Source organism: Anabrus simplex, chromosome 10 (assembly GCF_040414725.1).
Source record: "Anabrus simplex isolate iqAnaSimp1 chromosome 10, ASM4041472v1, whole genome shotgun sequence".
Classification (NCBI taxonomy): domain Eukaryota; kingdom Metazoa; phylum Arthropoda; class Insecta; order Orthoptera; family Tettigoniidae; genus Anabrus; species Anabrus simplex.
In genome coordinates this window covers 116,300,015-116,320,735 of record NC_090274.1, presented here as the reverse complement: position 1 = coordinate 116,320,735, position 20,721 = coordinate 116,300,015, and the positions used below count along the sequence as shown (strand labels likewise).

General features: G+C 38.1%; 1 protein-coding gene across 1 annotated transcript in view; it reads left to right on the top strand.

Moving 5' to 3' along the window:
• The first annotated feature begins 2,100 nt into the window (after window positions 1-2,100).
• The window catches only part of LOC137502355 (uncharacterized), a 45,866-nt gene continuing 27,245 nt past the window's right edge, over window positions 2,101-20,721 (top strand). Inside the window, exons 1-4 of the mRNA XM_068229364.1 lie at window positions 2,101-2,178; window positions 7,889-8,014; window positions 13,257-13,382; window positions 17,222-17,283. Coding sequence (XP_068085465.1) covers window positions 2,101-2,178; window positions 7,889-8,014; window positions 13,257-13,382; window positions 17,222-17,283 — 392 coding nt within the window. The remainder of the gene's footprint in view (window positions 2,179-7,888; window positions 8,015-13,256; window positions 13,383-17,221; window positions 17,284-20,721) is intronic.

Genomic DNA, 20,721 nt, shown 5'->3' with positions numbered 1-20,721 from the left:
TTTCATTTATCCCTGATGAGTTTCTTTTTACTTTGCTGCATAATCAAAGCAGGAAAACTTGGAAGTTCATGATAATGAACTACACTGTCACTATGAGTGCACAATGTCAGCTGTGAATGTTAAAATATGATTTCATTTCTTACTCCAGAAACTGTTTGTTATAAGTTACAGTTTCTGAATATGCATATTTTGTTGCCATTGATGCTTTCACGGCCCATACTTATAGACATGATACTGTATAGGCTTTTGGGCTTATGCCATATCAAGAAAAATAAGGTGAAATTCTTTACGTTTCGCAGAGTGGAAATGGTACGTTCCACTTCTATTATATCATCTAAATTTTAAAAGATTGTTTAAGAAGCCTTTCAAATTAATTTATAAAGCCACCTAATCGATACTTTATAAGAAGCCTTTCTTGTGGACAGTCGAGATATTCTTCTGATGACGCAGAGCGCAGTTCTCTGCAAAACGTAAAGAATTTCACCTTATTTTCTAGACACTCCATAAGCCCAAAAGCCATACAGTATCATGCATATTCTGGTTCGATATAATGTTTTTAGAGCTGTACAGATTGAAAAATAGTGCAGGATGAGTAAGGAAGAAGGTAAAATTGAGAAGAATTATGTACTTCCATTCATCTACAAGTAGTTAAGAGGACAGTGGTGGCGGTGGTGGTTTTGGTGGTGGTGATAAAGATGGTGACAATAGGAACTTTGCTGTATCTAAACCGAGCTGTATGGCTGTGGATCCAAGCTCTGCAATCAGGAGACGAGAGGGTTTGAACCCCACCTGTGGCTATCCTGAAAATCTAGTGTTTTGTAGTTTTCCTTTCCAGGCAGATGATGGGATGATTCCTATTTGTAGGCCACATGCAGTCAGTTATGGACCATCATTCATCTTCATATTCATTAGCTTTTCTATTGAGATTGTTGTCAGGAAGGGCTTTTGGTCATAAAAGCATGCCGTGTAATTTAAATAATAATAATGTTATTTGCCCTACGTCCCACTAACTACTTTTATGGTTTTTGGAGTTGCCGAGGTGCCGGAATTTAGTCTTGCAGCAGTTTTTTTAATGTGTCATTAAATCTTCAAATACCACCAGACAGAGCCAGGATCGAACCTGCCAAGTTGGGGTCAGAAGGCTGGCGCCTCAACCGTCTGAGCCACTCAGCCCAGCCCGTGTAATTTAATCTCACTTTATCCTCGATCCCGTACCAGGAAACTAACTGTATGTAACGAGCTAAATGTCTGTCTTTTTTTTTTTTTTACAGTTTGCTTTACATTGCACTGACACAGGTAGGTCTTATAGTGATGATAGGATAGGAATGGGAAAGAAGTGGCCCTGGCCTTAATTAAGGTACATCCCTACTATTTGCCTGCTATGAAAATGGAGGAAACAACAGAAAACCATCTTCAGAGCAACCGACAGTGGGGTTCCAGCCCACTTTTTCCCAAATGCAACCTGACAGTTATGTGACCCAAACCATACAGCCACTCGCTCAGTTTAGCTAAAAGTGTAATCATAATAAATCCAGGCCCAGGTGCTCGTCTACACCTTTTAGCATCCCTTATGGAATAAAAGTAATATCCATCTTTGTTTTTTGTTTTTTTTTTCTTAGTGACTTTATGTTGCACTGACACAGATAGGTCTTATGGCGACAATGGGATAGGAATGGCTTAGGAGTTGAAAGGAATCGGCCGTGGCCTTAATTAAGGTACAGCCCCAGCATTTGCCTGGTGTGAAAATGGGAAACCACGGAAAACCATCCTCAGGGCTGCCGACAGTGCGATTCGAACCCACTATCTCCCGGACGCGAGCTCACAGCGCACCCCTAACCACAAGGCCAACTCGCCCGGTCCCATCTTTGTTATGAACATCAGTGATGAAGTAGTCATAAGACAATATCCTAATGCATAAGATAAAAATAAGGCATATAAGCATATAAAAAGTGACATAGTATTGTAACGGATGTGATGGTGTTTAATCATTTTAGTTATAAAAAGGAGAATTGTGTTTGGATGTTTTAAAGGCTGCCATGCAGCATCAGACATGGCTTTGATAGGAGTCTTTCCCCTACATAGTTACTCTTGTGTAGCTCAATGGTTGATATTTTGAAGTCAGTGTTGTCTTGCAAATTTGGTTACCATGATGAAGAAGTGCCCATTGAAGCTTACTCTGTAAGTAATGTTTCATGGTATCCATAACGAGAATGAGGAGTAGTAATGAGTAGGGCCCGGATGTTTATGACATGTCTTATTCTTTGTATTCTTTCCATGGAAAATTCAACTTAAGCATGATATTATCTATGATAACTAAACTTATGCAATTTTCACGGATTTTATAAAGTCATATTTTGGCTTTTTTAATGTTTTTTTTTTTTTGTAATTTTGAGTAATTTTTCATATTATGCTAATATTTCCCCATACTTTTTGTATTTCTGTCATATTTTTATCTTTTTTACTCCATTTTCGCATACCTGCTTGCAATACCAATATAAATAGTCCATTATTGGACATTATAAATTTTCCAGCTAACTCATTCCTGGTACCTAGCACACCTACCAAGACGTGGCTACAATTAGCCTACGCAGTGGCCTCCACAGCATGCACTAGCCAGCGTCTTGGTAGGTGTGCTAGGTACCAACTGATGAGCCCAACCTAGCACACGAGGGCGAAACGCTGGCAACCAAGAAGGAGTTAGCTGGAAAATTGATAATATCCAATAACAGACCAACTATATTGGTATTATAAATGATCACCCATAAAAATCTGACATTTATTTCATTCTGTGCAGAGTTACCTCTGAATTAAGGAATTAAATAAATTCATAGGCGTATTTAGTATTATTAAATGTGCTAGATTTAAAAAAGTATATTTTCGATAATGTTATTTTAAACAGCAGCAAGATTTTTAAGATTTCAAAAATGTTTCCAAAACATTTTGAAGTCATATTTATTGTCATATTTTATTACTTTTTAAGGCCATAAATGCTTACATATTTCTAACATTTTTAGGTCATAAACAGCCGGGCCCTAGTAATGAGACTTTTGGTCACTGATGCACAGTATAATTGTAAGAAGGGTGTTGATGCTACCAGCTGCTCACCTAATTTGGCACATAGTGTAACCTGTAGATGCCAATTTCTAATTGCTTTCTGCTTTCCTGTTTCATGTGGTAGGTTTGTCAGGCAGGGGATGTCTTAAAGATTGTGACAAATTATCATACAGTTTTGTGCCATGTGTCCCTATTCTGCTTGTTATTTTTAAACTACTGGGCAATGTCATGAACACAGAAGTAGAGGAAGGCAGGAATACATATTAGGATAAACAACGTGGCAGCTCAGTGTGGGGAGAAGGAGGAACTGGAAGATGAGACAAGAACAAACTCGACATCCTCGTAATAATAGGGTCTCATGCTTTCCTAGTTCCGTTACGACCAAGCAAGTGGCTGTACGGTTAGGGTCGGGCAGTTGTGGGCTTGTATTCGGTAGATGCTTGGTTTGAACCCCACTGTCGGCAGCCCTGAAGATTGTTTTCCGTGGTTTCCCATTTTCACACCTTAGTTACAGCCACAACCGCTTCTTCCCACTCTTTCCTGTCCCATCATTGCCATAAGACCCATCTGTGTCAGTGCGACATAAAGCCAATAGCAAAAGAAAATTATGATGCAGCATCTGTAATTGACGTTTATAAACAATATAGATATTGATTCTTATATATGTATGTTCAGTCCTCAGCCTGAAGGCTGGTTGGATCCTCAAAAGTTCCACCGTTAGCTGTTATAAATAGCCTAGGTATCACTGAAGAGACGAGGAGTGAGGTAGTTTCCTGCTGCTTTCCTCACTGAGCCAGAAGTTGCTATTACATATCAGTATACCATGCTTGCACCAACCAACCTTATGAGCAACATTTTTACACCATAACAGGAACTGCCTGCATACCGAATGGCAGTTCTAGCATTGCTCATACCTCAATCACTTTATATTGTCAAAACCAAGGATAAGACTGAGACAAATCAATTAAAGTAACAAAACTGCTCTAGCCCACACCAGAAGACATAGTGCACTGTGAACTCTGTCTTGCCAGCAAGGGCATTTGATTCCCATAGGGAGCCTGAAATATTTGTCATGAATGAGTAAACTCCTTACTCGATATAAATGATCCGTTATTGGAAATGATAAATTTTCCATCTAACTCATTCTTGATTACCAGCATTTTGTCCCAGTATGAACATTTTCATCAACGGATCATTTATATTAGAAATAGTTACAAACAGGTTACGAATTGATTTTATCCTGAGAAATTGTGTCGGGTCAGAACTAGTAGAACAGTCATGAATCACTTGTAAGGAAATAATGCAAATATTTTGTTAATTGAAGAGTGGAAATTTCAAAGGGTCTAAGTGGCTTTTAGAAAATTTTACAGTCGAGAGATAAAACCTTGGCATTTAAGTACAGTTTTGATTTTCCTTTATTTAATCATCATAACTTGAAGGAAATATATGATATTTCATTTTAGGGTATGTTATACAAAACAAATTATATTATTGAGTAAGTACTGACACAAAGGGTTTAGAAGGTTCCAAGCGCTTTTCCGTTTTCATTATGAAGTTTTTAAGTGCCATAAGACATTATTTTGAGTAATAAACAAAATCTTTCTATAATATTAATTGAACAGAACACTACAAACAAATACTAACTCACAGCACCTGTTACACAGAGCATTACTGTTCATAAAATGACTTTGGATAAACAGGAAGATAGGGCAGCATGTTGAGGTGATCTTTCTTCTTTGTATGATGTAGACTCCTGGGAGACAAACTATTGAGATAAGTGAATATTATGTCAGAAGGACGCTTTTCATATTTCACAATGTTTACTTCCTTCCAGTCCTCTGCTTCCTTAAATGTTTTCTTAGTAGAAAGTTTATCAGGAAAGTATTTTGATACTTTAATAATGCTCAATTTTGATACATTGCACTTTGCAGTACATATAACTGAGTCTGCAGCATGGTTCACATCATAGAAGTTGCCTGCCTCCATCGCTATGACGTTGAACGGATTAGAAGGTCGAGCAGTTATTACAGTTGAATGCAGATCATCTGGAGTGTATGCCTTCAAAACTTTCTTCCTCTTTTCAATCAATCTGAAATCACAGTCACAGCTAAGAGAAGAACTTGTGATAGACCTCGTCAAAATGACCATGCTCTATCGAGAAAAACACAAGGAAAATCATGACACAATTCTTATTCTGCCGTGCGCAGCTGCCGACCATATTATAAGCTTTCTTCTCTTAATAATATCGCCATTGTTTATCAACTTCAAAATGCAGATGCAATTTCAATAGAACTGTGAGATGCAACACCTTCATCCCATAAACACATCACTCCATCATCAGAATCTGCTATATGTAAGCCCAGATTTTAGCAATTATGTTGCCTACTGTAAAACAATGAATATTGAATTTTCATGACCGCATTGTAATCGAAACAGACTTTCAACGTATTAGGTCGTGTTACGTACATGTAGTACGTGTTGAAGAGATGTTAAGTACAGAACAAAAATGGCAAGCCGGACACCAGTGGGATCCATCTTTTCAACACGTACTACATGTACGTAACACGACCTAATACGTTGAAAGTCTGTTTCGATTACAATGCGGTCGTGAAAATTCAATATTCATTGATATGTCCCACAACGGGCGACTTAAACGCACTCTACAGTGTGCTAGCAGCAGTGCCAGACCTGTAGCTCAGATCCTTTCAAACAGAACAAAGATGGCCTAGGCCACCATAGCTCAATTGGCAGAGCAACCGACGCGAAATCGGGAGGTTGTGGGTTCTGATCCCACTGGTGTCCGGCTGGCCATTTTTTGTTCTGTACTTAACATCTCTTCAACACGTACTACATGTACTTAACACGACCTAATACGTTGAAAGTCTGTTTCAATTACTGTAAAACATTTTGCTGTGGGTGAGAGTTGGCACCATCAATACCTGTTGCAGATCTGTAGAGATTACGGATGTGTCAGAATGTGAGAAACGTGCATCATAAGAATCCTGAGACATAGCATCAATTTCTTTTTGATATTTTTTATTATGTGTGTCCTGTTGAGCCTTAAGTTTCTGTGATTCGATGTCAGTTTTCACTGCAGAAATATTACAAGCAGACTGGTCACACGTTCAGCATGTATCTAATCATGGTCGATGAAATGAACCATTTGGAAATTTTGTTGTAAATATCTTTTGGTAAAATTTATATTTAACTTTATTCTTCAGATACTTTTTTATGAATGCTTTATGTATCCTGTTGATATTGAGATCTGTGCTGAAGTACTCTTTGCTAGATTTGGCACGTCTGTAGCGACTTATTTCTCTGGGAAGTGAGTCCTTGTGTGTTTGTATAAGGTCCCAGTCCTGTGAAGAGAACTTTTTGAACTTAGACGTTCTCCCTTTCTTGCTTTCATAAATACACTCGCCTCGTTTTAGAATGCTCTGCAACGTCTGCAACATTTTGTGACGAAGAGAAAAAAATATTTTGGAATGTTGCTTTACAAACCTGAATCCCTTCACCTGTTTCACTTGGGACAGTATAATGGATGGTTGTTTGTCTGTGACAGTCAACTGGATCCTGGTAACTCCCATGATGGTGCCGCTGTACTGGAGCAACGTGAATGAGTCCAATACCCTGAGTATTTTCATCTTGCAACTGGTAATAATCCTAAAGATCTTGAGTTTCCAATCGGGTAATAGAGAACTGCATTTGAATCGACATTTGCAGACTACTTACAACAAAATAAAAAATACTGTATTAAAACATACAATGCTATGTTTTTAATTTCATATTTATCTGTTTGTGAATTAAGCCTCTGTGGCTCAGACTACAATGCATCAACCTCTCACCGCTCGATACCATGGTTGAAATCCTGGTCACTCCATGTGAAATTTGTGCTGGACAAAGCGGAGGTGGGACAGGTTTGTCTCCGGGTACTTCGGTTTTCCTGTCATCTTTTATTCCAGCAACACACTCCATTCTCATTTCATAGCACCTATCAGTCATTAATATATCACTTTGGGAGTGGCGACCTCAGCGTACTAATAGCCTATATATGGTTCATTAATTACGTCCCTGACCCGGTCAAGGACTGGAAAACAGGTTGTACGTTTTCATTCATTTATCTGTTTATGATCCTGTTTGCACTATACCTAAAAATAGTGGTGAATTTAATGCATAGCTGCTCATAATGTACCTTTAGACTGGGTAGTGGTGAGGGAGGCATAGGCTTCCATCTCCTGGTTGTGTGTGCCTTCTCTTGTACATGTAACTGATGTTGTTCCTTTTGGAAAGAACCTTCGTCTTTCTTTCATCTTTTCAGAGTAGGTTTACTTATTATAATACACACTATTTACAATTACCTCGCACAGCTGCAATGTACTGTTAACAAAGTCATGACGTAACTCTTACTGACTACGTACTTGTGGCACTTAGACCCAACAAAGGCCAAGAGGCATGAAGTTAGAACATGCTGGCACCAGTTCACATTATAGAAACTATTGTAGCAGTGAACGGCACATGGAACCTACATAGGTTATTGGCATTGGCACTTGAAACCAAATAGTGCATAAAAACAATTTTTCCCAAATATGGCACATAGACTCTTTGAAATTTCCACTCAATTATTAATTTTGTATGAGATGTGATGAACTGAAACGTATGTATTAATAGTGTCTAATTCAACAAATTTACAAAAGAAACAGAAATAGGAATATTTAAAGGGACAAGAATGTAACATCATCCTGTAAGAAAGTTATACTGTGAATTCTTACCTCAGGGTCTGTTACATGATCATAACTATCTTCTGATATCTTTTTCTTTTCTTTTTTCCTTATAGGGGAAAAATGCTTTTCAACCTTCTGACAATCCAGTTAAGATTAAGGAAGATCCACATGCTGCGATTGCTGATCTTAGTCTCGAGTATGTCGATCTAGATGTAGTCAAAGAGCTTTGTTCTGATGAGGTATCTGCTTTCTCATTAACTGATCTATGCACATTTTTGATGTTAAATTACAAGTGTGCAACATATATTTAGCATTTCTTCATTAACATAACTATATAAATTACAGTAGAGTCTGTTGTATGTGTTGCTGTCTAATTTGTAGGGGGCTGATTTCTGTGACCTAAAAATGTACTAAATATGTATGCATTTTTCTTTTAAAGTAAATGCCATCTAACAGAAAGGAAAGTGTTGCTGTTTGAGAGCCACAGTTTTGAGTTCATATTCAGTATGGAAACATTTTGTTATTCAGAAGTATCTTGAAAGGCTCCAGCAAATAGACATCATCACAAGGTGACATCAGGTCCATACGGTGGGTGATCATCATCGTCCTTCCATGTATTGGGCCATGTGGTCTTGCATTTTCTTTCCATTGCTTCATTGGATGTCTAGAGATCTGTGTCCTCTTGGTTGGTAACGTAGGCTCTCCTTTGATAGTCTTCCAAATTCCATCCTCTGAATGTGACGTTTCTAGTTTTCTTGGTAATCATAGATTTAATTTCACATTAAGTCCCTTAAGCACATCTTCATTTCTTGTATGATCCCATTTTGTATACCCTGCTGTTCTTTGCATGAACATAATTTCACATGCTGTAATTCTGGAAATGTCTTGAGTTCTTATTGCCCAGCTTCACTGCCATAGAAAAGGGTTTGCCTGGCTAAAGTGTTATAAAGACGTAAGCAAGTGTGTTTTTGGACAAGAGATGGCTTTATAATGTGATTTATAATTCCTGTTGTTCAGGTAAACTTGGTTATTTTTGCTGATCCGTCTGCGGAAGATCTGGAAAGATAACAACATCACCATTAAGACAAAAAAGAAGCTAGTTGAATCTCTAGTCTTCTCAGTCTTCTTGTATGGCGCAGAGACGTGGACCATCCTCAAACGTGATCGTGAACGGATAGAAAGCTTTGAAATGTGGTGCTGGAGGAAAATGTTAAGGATTCCTTGGACAGCTCATCGCACGAACACATCAATCCTGAACCAACTTCAGATAAAAGTTCGTCTATCGTGTAAGGTCTCTCAACGATTTGTACGCTACTTTGGACATATAATGCGCCGAGATGGTAGTCTACAAAAGCTGATTGTTGAGGGCAAAGTCCAGGGAACCAGACAACGAGGACGAATACCAACGCGATGGATTGACATGGTGAACGGCCCCCTACAGTGTTCTCTCAGAGTAACCACATTGAAAGCTTTAGATAGGGAAGAATGGCGGAGTATGGTTCATCGGCTAGAGGGCTGAATATTATGATTGTCACGACGCCTCAGTCATGAGGCAAAACGAAGAAGAAGAAGAAGAAGTAAATTATATCCCAGATAATTGAATTAATTGACTCTTTCCAAAATGTTATTATCTAAACAGATTTTACTGGTAAATAGGGTCCTTCCCCTTAATGGCCTTTATTTTGCCCTTTTCTGGTGAAATGATTGTGTCGAATTTTGTAGAGACTTTCTGGAGATTAAATACTGAACACTGAAGATCATCTTCTGATGATGCTACCAATGCAACATTGTCAGCAAAGAGTATGGCATCTAGATGTGTGAGGTATGTGCTGACTGGTATTGATCCATGCCTTTCATGCTTCCACTCCTGCATTATGTTGTTCATATAGATTATGAACAACAAAGGAGAACGTCCACAACCTTGTCTCACACTTCTGCTGATTAGTTCCCATTTAGTCTGATGATTTCCTATCTTTACCGCAATAAAGTTGTCACTGTACATGTTGTATATGTTATCTATTAACTGTTGTGAGACATTATCCCCTGCTAAGATATTAAGAATCTCAAGCACCTTTCTCACAAACTCCCCTCCATGAATTTAGCCTCACGTTGATATACATTGTGATGAATGGCAGCAGACAGCAATATGTTTGGACACTTCCTCCTAATAATGTGATGCAAGTTTTGAAAGTGTGAAATTGCTGCCATATTTGTTCAACTGCCAATATTGTGAAATGACAGTTGCGAACTCCTGCTGAAGAATGATTAGGAAATAGTTGCCTATTTCTCCAACCACATTATGGGATCTCTTCGATGTTCACTCAGTGGAGCAAGAGCAGGTTTTCTTTGATCCCACCTCATTCAAACACAAAAGACCTTGTGAAGTTTCGAATTAGCTAAATGTTACATAAGTAGAGTTCGTGGTTTATAGCATTTAAAAATCAGAGGTTTAGAATTTTGATTTTCAACGTTAGTGTTTTGTAGCATTTATACTTATCAAATTTAACATTTGGTAGCAAATTGGTTAAAAATAGGCGTAATTTGTAAAATTGCACACACAATAGTTGGGATTAAAATCATACTGTTTAATTACACATTACTCGTCATGCAGTTTTGCATACACTATGGAAAATAAGACAAACATCAACATAAGACTGCAAGAAGTATTAACATATACATGAATATGCATATTACAAATTTACAAACACAATTTCAAAGTGAAAAAATACTATTCTGAATGTATTCATTTATCACAGTATGACAGACCTACAAGCAAGAAGAATTTCAATGATGCTAATTGTTTGGATGGGGTCCTTCGTTTGAGACTGCCTGTGAGTTACAATGTACATGCTAAAAAATCTCTCTACATCGACACTGTTCGTAGGGGCTCAAATGCACTGCAGTGCTGCTGAAGCAAAGGAAGGGAACTTTAATCTAATTGCGATCAACATTTGAAGAGTGTCAGTGGTTTTTTTTTTCTTCATTTAATATTGCAGCATTTGTTGGTGATATGCCTCGCAGCCCTCGATAAACTGATTGGCAGGGACACTTCTAAAAATGGCAACTTATTCTTCAAAGACACAAGTGATATGGGTTCCAGAGCACTGTTTGGCCCTACAGCTGCAGGATTAAATAAATTGTACACTGTAATATATTAGTGTCACTGACACTCATTAATTTCGAGAGCGTAGTTATGAATTTAGCTTTCACTGCTTAACCTTAATTTCCTCTTTCTCCGTATTGTTTCTGCATCTCTCCAGTAGGTCACTTGTTTCCAATGGAAAACATCTGTCAGCACACCTCTTCAATTCTCCACAAATAGTGGAAAGATCATTCTGCAGCTTGTGAGGACGATCCCTCTAGTAGTGTACGTGCTGCAATAACTTCCATGGATATCTGGGAAACAAACTTTATCTGGACTTTCAGCAGGAGAAGCATATCCTGATATCTAAACATATCCAACACTGAATGGCCACTGCTATTTACAGAATTCACATCAAGAAAGCTAAAGAATTCTACCAGGGGTGTGAAGTACTAGTCAAGCGAAACCAAGAGTTCCATTGGGCGATGACATGAGCTGGTAACAACAGTGCATTCAAATCGGGGAAATTATCTTGCAAAAAACTTACATAGGAGTTCAACATCCTGCAGTGAAGAAAAGCCATCTTAACTTATGAAACAAAATTTTTCTACTGTGATAGTTGCTTGAGAATAACATCCCCCGCAAGATGTAACTTATGTGCAAAGCACTGGAAGTGAAGAAGATGGTCTCCAGTTATCATCTGTAATGCCTGGAAACATGTACCCATACATCTGGCAGAGTCTAACGCTAAATCCAGCACTTTTTTATAATCAGTATCGTAGTCTTTGAGAACATCATTGATGGCTTGGCTACATGTTGTCTCATTGTCAGCATTCAGAAATGAACAGCTTGCCAAATAAACATGTTATTTTGCAGTTGGCATGTTCACCCTGAATAAAACAGCAGAGATCATCGGTTGTCCGATGCCTCATCTGTGATCACTGCAATGGGCTTCCCGTCCAGTATAGCATTCACCTCTGCTCTTGCTCGTGGAACATCTCCTGATCCTGGGACGTACCTATGGGGTCAATAAAATTTTGTTAAACATGCTAATAATAATAATAAGAAGAAGTTTAGAGGTAGGGACAAAAACTTAAACATGTGGTGTGCTGGCCTAGCGAATCACTGAACAAATTTTGAAGCTTTTCACTGTAAACTTCCAATTATATACTTTAAAACAAGTGAGTATTTTACATCCTAGATGGTCTGGTAAATTGTAACATTTTAAAATAACATCCATCCACATTTGTTTGATTTTTCAGTCAAAAATTTGAATAACCAAAATGCCACAGGAAGTTGTCATATTAGGAAACATGCATCCACATGGTTTTTGGATAAACGTTTAGGAGATTTAACCTAAAACAAGGCTGTATAGCAATCGTAATACTTCAAAACAACCATCAATGTGGTTTACGAATATTTCACAGCAAGTTAGGTTATACCAATCAAGATGGTGTAAATGTACTTTAAACACAAATACCCGGTGTAAAGTAATGCCCAAAAATATATCTGAAATTGGCACTTACATTTCAAGGTAGTCTCGAAAAGCAGGACGGCCCAGCTTGTAGATGTGGTTATTAGTCTTCAGGCACATCTTTGCAGTATTTTCACTGAAGTTTGTTTCTCACTTTTTGCTCTTTTTGCCCTTTTATCCATTTCTGCTATTGTGGCTTGCCGCCTGACGTCACGCTGTTCGCATGCTGGTTGGACAAAGAAATCGCTCTTTTAGTAGCACATGGTTTCTGTTCTTGCAGTGTTTATCCAAAACATCTTTCTTCTTCTATTCAAGTCTTTGATTGCAAAGTCGGCACATCAGTATACCTTTATCGCTTACAGAAAAATGTTCTGATTTGTAATCTTCGGGAGCTTGCATCCGGGAGATAGTAGGTTCGAATCCCACTATCGGCAGCCCTGAAGATGGTTTTCCGTGGTTTCCCATTTTCACACCAGGCAAATGCTGGGGCTGTACCTTAATTAAGGCCACGGCCGCTTCCTTCCAACTCCTAGGCCTTTCCTATCCCATCGTCGCCATAAGACCTATCTGTGTCGGTGCGACGTAAAGCCCCTAGCAAAAAAAAAACTCTTCATACATTTGAAGAAAAGCAGTTTCTTTGAACATCAATAATGATCTTTGTAAATCAAATGTCATAGAGAAGTAACCATATTAAAATTGACCTTCCTAGCAGAATATGGTTATGTTAGGTTATATTTTGTTACTTTGAAATGGTATGATTTTGTTCTTGCAACATTTTAGTTGCACAAACCATTAGTGAACTATATCAGACTAATAATGTTGAGTTTAGAATTGTGTGATCCTATAAGCTTGTTTCAGTATTCCTCTCAGGGTCTGTTACATGACCAGAACTACCTCTTGATATCTTTTTCCTTTTTCCTTACAGGAGGAAAATGCTGTTCAGTCTTCTGACAATCAAGCTAAGATTAAGGCAGATCCACATGCTGAGATTGCTGATCTGAGTCTCGAGGAGGTCGATCTAAATGTGGTCAAAGAACTTTGTTCTGATGAGGTATCTTGTTTTCTCATTAACTGATCCATGCACATTTTTGGTGTTAAATGGGAAAGTGTGCAACATATATTTAGCTTATCTTCATTAACATAACTACATTAATTACTGTAGTGTGTTATATGTGCTGGTATCTAATTTGTAGGGGGCAGATTTCTATGATCTAAATATGTATGAATTTATGGGCTAAAAAACATTCAGATATGACCTATAAAATTCAATACCGGTATATATGACTTAATGAATAGCATCTTCATTACATACAGAATTACTTTTATTAGAATTGCTACAGGCCGCAATTAATGTAGAGTTATTAAGGTAGTTTTAATTCTTCGAAATCCTTAACCTAAAATTCAACTATAATGCTGAATAGTTCATGCAGTCGTTACTGTTACACTACGTACCCTTAGGCAAGGATGGATTCTCAGGGAAGACATAAACACCACAGTTACTTTCACAGTTCAATATTCAATAAGTTTTACATTATACTTAAAAGATTAGTTATGCGAATGAAGCTGTCATACGTGATCTAGTCTCCATTATTAGGAATGTTTCAATTCATGACCACATGCATCTTACGATTGTTGAATGAGAATCCCTTCCCATTGTCACTGATTATCGTCTTGCAGTGAGAAAAACATCTTTTGACACCACATGATGCAGCGGGAGCGTCCTTGAATAGAGTTGGCCTTGGAAATCTGCAGATTAAATTTGCACAAAGAATGTTACTCCACACAGGTACAAAAGTCTCTTATTCTTTCCTATTACATTTCTTAATTTTTTACACACCTTTGAATCTACTGATTATTTGGCATGCTCACACAATTTACAGAGTAATATAACTCCATCCATACTGAATATATTATCACCAAACTCGCGAACAAAACTTTGCATCTTCTCACTAACCGAGACTTTTGTTTTAGTCATATTGAAAGCAGCTGAATGACTGAAGCTACCAAGGCCATTCAGTATGGTGAAGGAGGAGGAGGTTAGGTCGAAGGAGGGTGATATCAAGCGTGACAAATAAGTACAGAATTGCCTCTGCTTCCATGTTAAACAATAGCCCAGTTGCCAGGAGTTGATCCAAATACCAAACAATAGCTATTACCTGCTAGAAACATTCCATACATGCAATGGTTCTTTAGTAGAAGTATATTCTTGCAGAGGTGCCAACTATTACAGATTGCCCATAATTGTTACGGATTTCACCTCACAATTACGGAATTATTTGTAGGGAAATTATTGCGGAAAAGCTCATATTATCAGGAAAATTTTTTTCCTACAGAAAAAAGAAAAGTAGGAAAAAAGCTCAAAAGGATTGAACATTTCTCCTAAATCATCCTTATTTCAATGATTGTGAGTTGGCAATGATACTTATTCAATCATGACTTCCTTTTGCTACCCATAAGCATTGTAAACTTCATTGCGAATGAGGCAGCTCGGGCGCTGCTCTTCTCCATTGTAAATCCTTCGATAATGATGTATTTGCTGTGTTAATTGTACCTGACAGTTGACAAAATGATTGAGAAAGAAGTGAGGCCTACATTGAGCACATCTGCACTGGAATCGCTTATGGTTTACAAGATGAAAATGTCATCACTGTGGGAAGGATTCTTCAAGAAAAGCTACCTTGAAAAGCAGCTGCTGCTTGAGAAACAAGCTACAAGGAATGTTTTATCACAGAACTAACAGGTTATGTGCATATGTTATTGCATAATATGATATACTTTTGAATAGATTGCCAGAGGGAAGGGCAAAAGGAGCGTCATTATTGAGAAGGGGAGACCATGCTGTGGACTTGACTCAAAATTTTTCTCGGGGGGTGGGAGGGTGATTACTGATAATCCACTTCAAAGCTTGGCATCTCTAATCCAGTCTGTTGTGAAAAATAATTTCTAGAGCTTGTTTGAAAATGAAATTCAAATGAAAGTGACAAAAAGTATATCGTTATAATGAGATTTTTCAAAATATGCTTCAAAACTAAAAAGGCCTAAATATGCATTTATATGCCCAATGAAACCTGTTTAATTTTGATTATCATGGTTCGAAACATGTTAAAAATGCAAGACTACATGATATAATGTTAAGGAAAAGATATGACTTGTCAGAAGAAATCTGCACCTTACTAATTTTAATTTCTGCAAGGTACATGCACAGTAGTGATGTGTACTGTCAATTATTAACTGTCAAACTGGTCGATAGTTTCAACTATCGTAGGGGTTGACTACAATACAAGTCGACTAAAGTCAGTTGCGCTACCGTCACTTCCACATGGAAACAAGTGAAACTGTCGGTTTATGGCAGTGGTCACTAGTAAGACAGAAAATTCTTTCCGTACTTAGCGTATTGTAGGAAAAGTATCGCTATCAAAAGTGTTATGAGCAGAAATGGAAGTCTATTGGTTCTGGACTTTCAGAAGAAAATTTTGTTTTTTGACAGTTTGAGTTCACTGGAAAATACAGTTTTAGCCATGTTGATGTGTTCTGGCCATTGAGTAATAATGGCATCAACAGCAATATTTATTTCATCGTCTGATGCCTTCACAGTTAATTGAGTGGGAATTATTTGCATGTTCTTCAGGATATATTTCTGTTGCAGAAGTTGATTCTATAACTGAATCAACACATAATCAATGATAATGGTAATTGTGAAATAAGTGCTGAACAAATTTTAGGGACCAATTCCTTATTTTATAGCTCACATTTGAAGGCTTTTTATGTGATTGTGAATTTCTTAAGTCTGATTATGTTATGAAACAAAGGTAATCAATCAAGATCTAATTTAACATGAATCTATCTTAATGTTTCACTAATTACTTGGCTGTGTGGTTTGGGGTGTGCAGCTGTGAGCTTGCATCCAGGAGATTGTGGGTTTGAACCCCAGTGTCGGCGGTCCTGTAGATGGTTTTCCAATTTCATACTAGGCAAATGCTGAGGTTGTACCTTAAGTAAGGTCACGGCCACTTCCTTTCCACTCCTATCTCATTGTCACCCATGAGACCTATCTGTGTCGGTACGACATAAAGCAGATTGTAAAATAAACAAATTATTTATAGATCTTTGAGACGGTAAAAATGGAATGGCATATGGCTTTTAGTGCTGGGAGTGTCCGATGACATGTTCGGCTCGCCAGATGGAGGTCTTTTGATTTGACGTCCGTAGGCAACCTGCACGTCGTGATGAGGATGAAATGATGATGAATACGACACACATACCCAGCCCCAATGATTGTTAAAATTCCCGACCCTGCCGGGAATTGAATCGGGGACCCATGTAACCAAAGGCCAGCACGTTAACCATTTAGCCATGAAGCCAGACTTCAAGACAGTGATTTATATTTATTTGTGTATAACAACAGATCATAAGAGTTTTGAAGTGTTGTGTTACATCTTCAAGAGAGTGACTTATTTGAGTTGATATTGAATATTAGATCAGAACAATTTTCAAGTATTATGCTATCTATTTTGTTATATGTATGACCAATTAGTTTTTAAGTGTTTCAAGACCTTATGGCTCACTATAGACTCAATAGGCTGAAACTAGTATCAGGGTTGAAATAAATTGAGGTACTTATTTTATATTGTATTGATTAGGTGGATTACCTCATTTGTTTACAATAATTACTTTGTTATCCATACAGAACATGAAAATTATACATTTTGATAACACTAAAATGGCAGAAAATAGAATTTTTGCTGGATTATAAAAAGATTTAAAAGGAGGATTATCCTATTGTTATATTTTTTTTATGCCTACATGAAATTTAATTTCAGCTTTGTTTTTATTCTTGTTACCTCTTTGCTGTACTTTTCTTAATTTATTTTCCACATTTCTTACTTCTAGCCTTCTGCCGATGTAAAGGATGAAACATTTGATGAACAGATCCCATGTTTAGCAGATAACAAGTGAGTACAGTTTACCTTAATTCGATTTTACACCCCTAACCCCACGCAGTACGGAATGTATCATTTACCTGTTCGCTAGCTTCCTCTGTGAACAACTGTGTGTGTCAGCCTTCAGATACCAGCATCCTTAGTTTGAACCTGTCACAGGTAGTAACATGTTTGAAGGCCAGAAATGAAGTTCATACAACACTCTATGTCGTATTATGTCAGCAAGGAAAGGATCTCTGGTGACACATTTGGTGTTTACCTGACAAAATTCATTAAAATTCAGCTGTCGATACCAAGGAAAGATCGGTATACTCTGACATCTGATGACGATGCTTGTTGTTTAAAGGGGCCTAACATCTAGGTTATTGGCTGTTAATGGTACAATATGATTCAAAAGGTAATCATAATTCAAAAGTCCATAACCATTCACTGACCAGAATTCAAAGCGTGGTGAGGTAGTCAAGTCGTTAAGGTTTTCCATTTCAGTTATGAAGAGGTGGGTTCAAGCCACGCTGCTACCAGCTTTTTGTTCGGCTCCATGGCTGAATGGTTGGCATGCTGGCCCTTGGTTCAAGGAGCCCCAGGTTCGATTTCTGGCTGGGTCGGGGATTTTTAACCATAATTGGTTATTTCCACTGGCTCGGGAACTGGGGGTGTGTGTTGTCCTTAAGCAGACAATAAAATGAAAACAAGGAAAGAATGAGAAAATAAAAAAAGATATCAGTAAAAGGAAAACTAAGAATGAATGGATGTGGATATGAATTTAAGCAATCAGTGGATCCGACCTGCAGTGCACTGTGTTCCCGGTAACTAGAGTTAAACAATAGTATTACTGACCACAGGACTGCTCTTGAAGCACAGTCCTGAATCGATGATGCTTGTAGTCTAAAGGAGTCCAAAATCCAGGTCATCGGCCTGTCATAATGGTACTGATCGCTAGGAAAGTAGAACCATGTTATTTTTCATGTGGTGGTACTGATCAAAAGTATTAGATCTTCAATACCTATTCAATACATAAAATACATTTATAATTACTTCATCCTTGTTATAAATTCTATATTTGGTACATGTTTGGCAGTATTCATTCACCAGAAGGGGGAGTCTAAAATGTAATACTTGGGTATCTCTCTTACCACTTAAATAGCAATTCACTTTTTTTTTAATGCATTTAGTTGTGCACAGTCTTAACCCTATAATGCATGAATTATTTTTCATTTTCATTTGGTGAAGAAAATTTCAAGATTTAATGTCCAACTTACGTTCAGTGTTTTAGATCTACCAGCAATTCTTGATTGGTGCTAATAGCTTAACACTCGTATGTGATGTGGATTGCCATAATGGGGTATATATAAAAATTTTGACGATTTTTACGCTAAGCTTTTAACAAAGACTGAACATTACTGCCCACTGGCCATGGGTACATATTGCAAGGCGCAAGTATACTGGCATGACCTTAGATCGGTAATGTCTTTTAGGTTGAGCCAGAGGTACTCCTGAAGCCTGCAGTAATGTGATGGGGAGGGCCCACATAAAATAAACCAATAGCCCTTAACAATCATCGCCACCAGATGGGCACTAAGAAGGGATTTGATATACTAACATGAAGACAGAATCCAACCATGAGAACCTTGTATGTGGACAAAGTAATATATAAGCTAGGTCAAGAAGAAGTGTACGTATGTGTACATATGTGTACGAGCACATGTGTACTGGGTAAGAAGGGAAGAGGAAAGTCGAAGAATAGGTATGTGGATTCCATGATGGACAGGCTGAAACTGAAAAAATATGTTAACCTGAAATGCTCAACAGAGGAGATACAAATGTAGTTGCAGTGACAAGGCCTTGCCTTTACGATATGAATGAATGCCACTTCACCCAACATAACCCTGCATATTTCACAGTGCAAACCATCAGCTCTATACTGCTCATCCGTGAGCAATGCAGCTCGTTATATGCTTGGATTGCATTTCAGTTCCTTGTCTTGTTGGATGACCAATTAAGGTACCTTCGTGATTAGTACAACAAACTTAAAACATCCTGGATCTACATGCTGGCCCTAAAGTGAATACGGATCGATCCATCTTCCTGTCCGTTGTTAGCCGGTATCCAGGTTCAGACCTGGATGATTCAAGGGCAGAAGCAAAATTAAGCTGTGTATTCATTGTTGATAATAAGGGGTTTCTTTTCCCTCTACCATAAGCCTGCAAATGTACAAGGTTCCTGCTAGTGTTACTTATTGTCGCTCTGTAGTACAGACTGTTCAGCGATCGCAGGCACTTTCTGCTGTGTACTGCCTCCTTGAGCTGGTTACATTCTATTGATGCATCTTTCCCATGGCACCCTTGTGTGCAGCGGATCCAGGACCAGCCAGCTGGGTGTTGGAATGTTAACACCAGAATCATGTTTCTGTGATTCCCAAGCCATATGGGTGTTGTTTGGAAATGAGTTAGCTGATAAGGCCTCCAAGGAGGCTGTCACACTGCCCCCAATATAGTCAGTGATCCTTGTTCTTAGCTGAGACAGTTGGTAATTTCACGTTGGGATGGTAGTGATGATTGTTATTTTTTTTATTGCAAGTTGTTTTATGTTGCACCAACACATATAGGTCTTACGGTGACGATGGACAGTAAAGGGCTAGGAGTGGGAAGGAAGCATCCATGGCTATAATTAAGGTACAGCCCCTGCATTCGCCTGGTGTGAAAATGGGAAACCACGGAAAACCATCTTCAGGGCTGCTGACAGTGTGGCTCGAACCCACTATCTCCCGAATACTGGATACTGGCCGCACTTAGATTATTGTTTTACGAGGAAGTACAACTTAGCAGCCATCCTCTGTTAACACTAATCAGAGAGAAAACAGAGGAGGTCCATCACTTTGAAATATGAAGGTATCAGCAAAAGAAATACAAGGACCATAAAGGTCATGAAACTGAAAGACCCCCTACGCTTTGAATGCTTTAATACCATCGAGGTAAAAAGAGGCAAGAGTTGACCAAGGGAGGTCCAACAAGATAGATAAAAGTGGAGAGCATGGCACAAGTGGAAGCTATAGCAGGACTCAGCTAAGTGCCCCATGGTTGCCGCCCTGCGCTCCCATGTGAACTTATTCAAGTCGAAATAAATGACCACATTGTTGACTGTGGACTGAGATTTAATTTGCCCGCCTGTAGATTTAGTGTACCTGTTGCACAAAAACATGCATAAAATAAAATCTAAAGCAGATAATTTAATCAAATTTTGCATTCATGCCCTTGAAGGTTATGACTTACCCTTCTACATTCCTTGGGTGACTGCTGGGTGTTGTACAAATGTTTCATTTGAAATCATTTTAAAAATGTGCATCCGTGTACTCTAAAAGCATCACAATTTCGGACAGAGGGTACATTTTTTCCTAAGTATTTCTGAAACACCTCTGTATCCACAATCTGGATGTATATCAGGATTGTTATA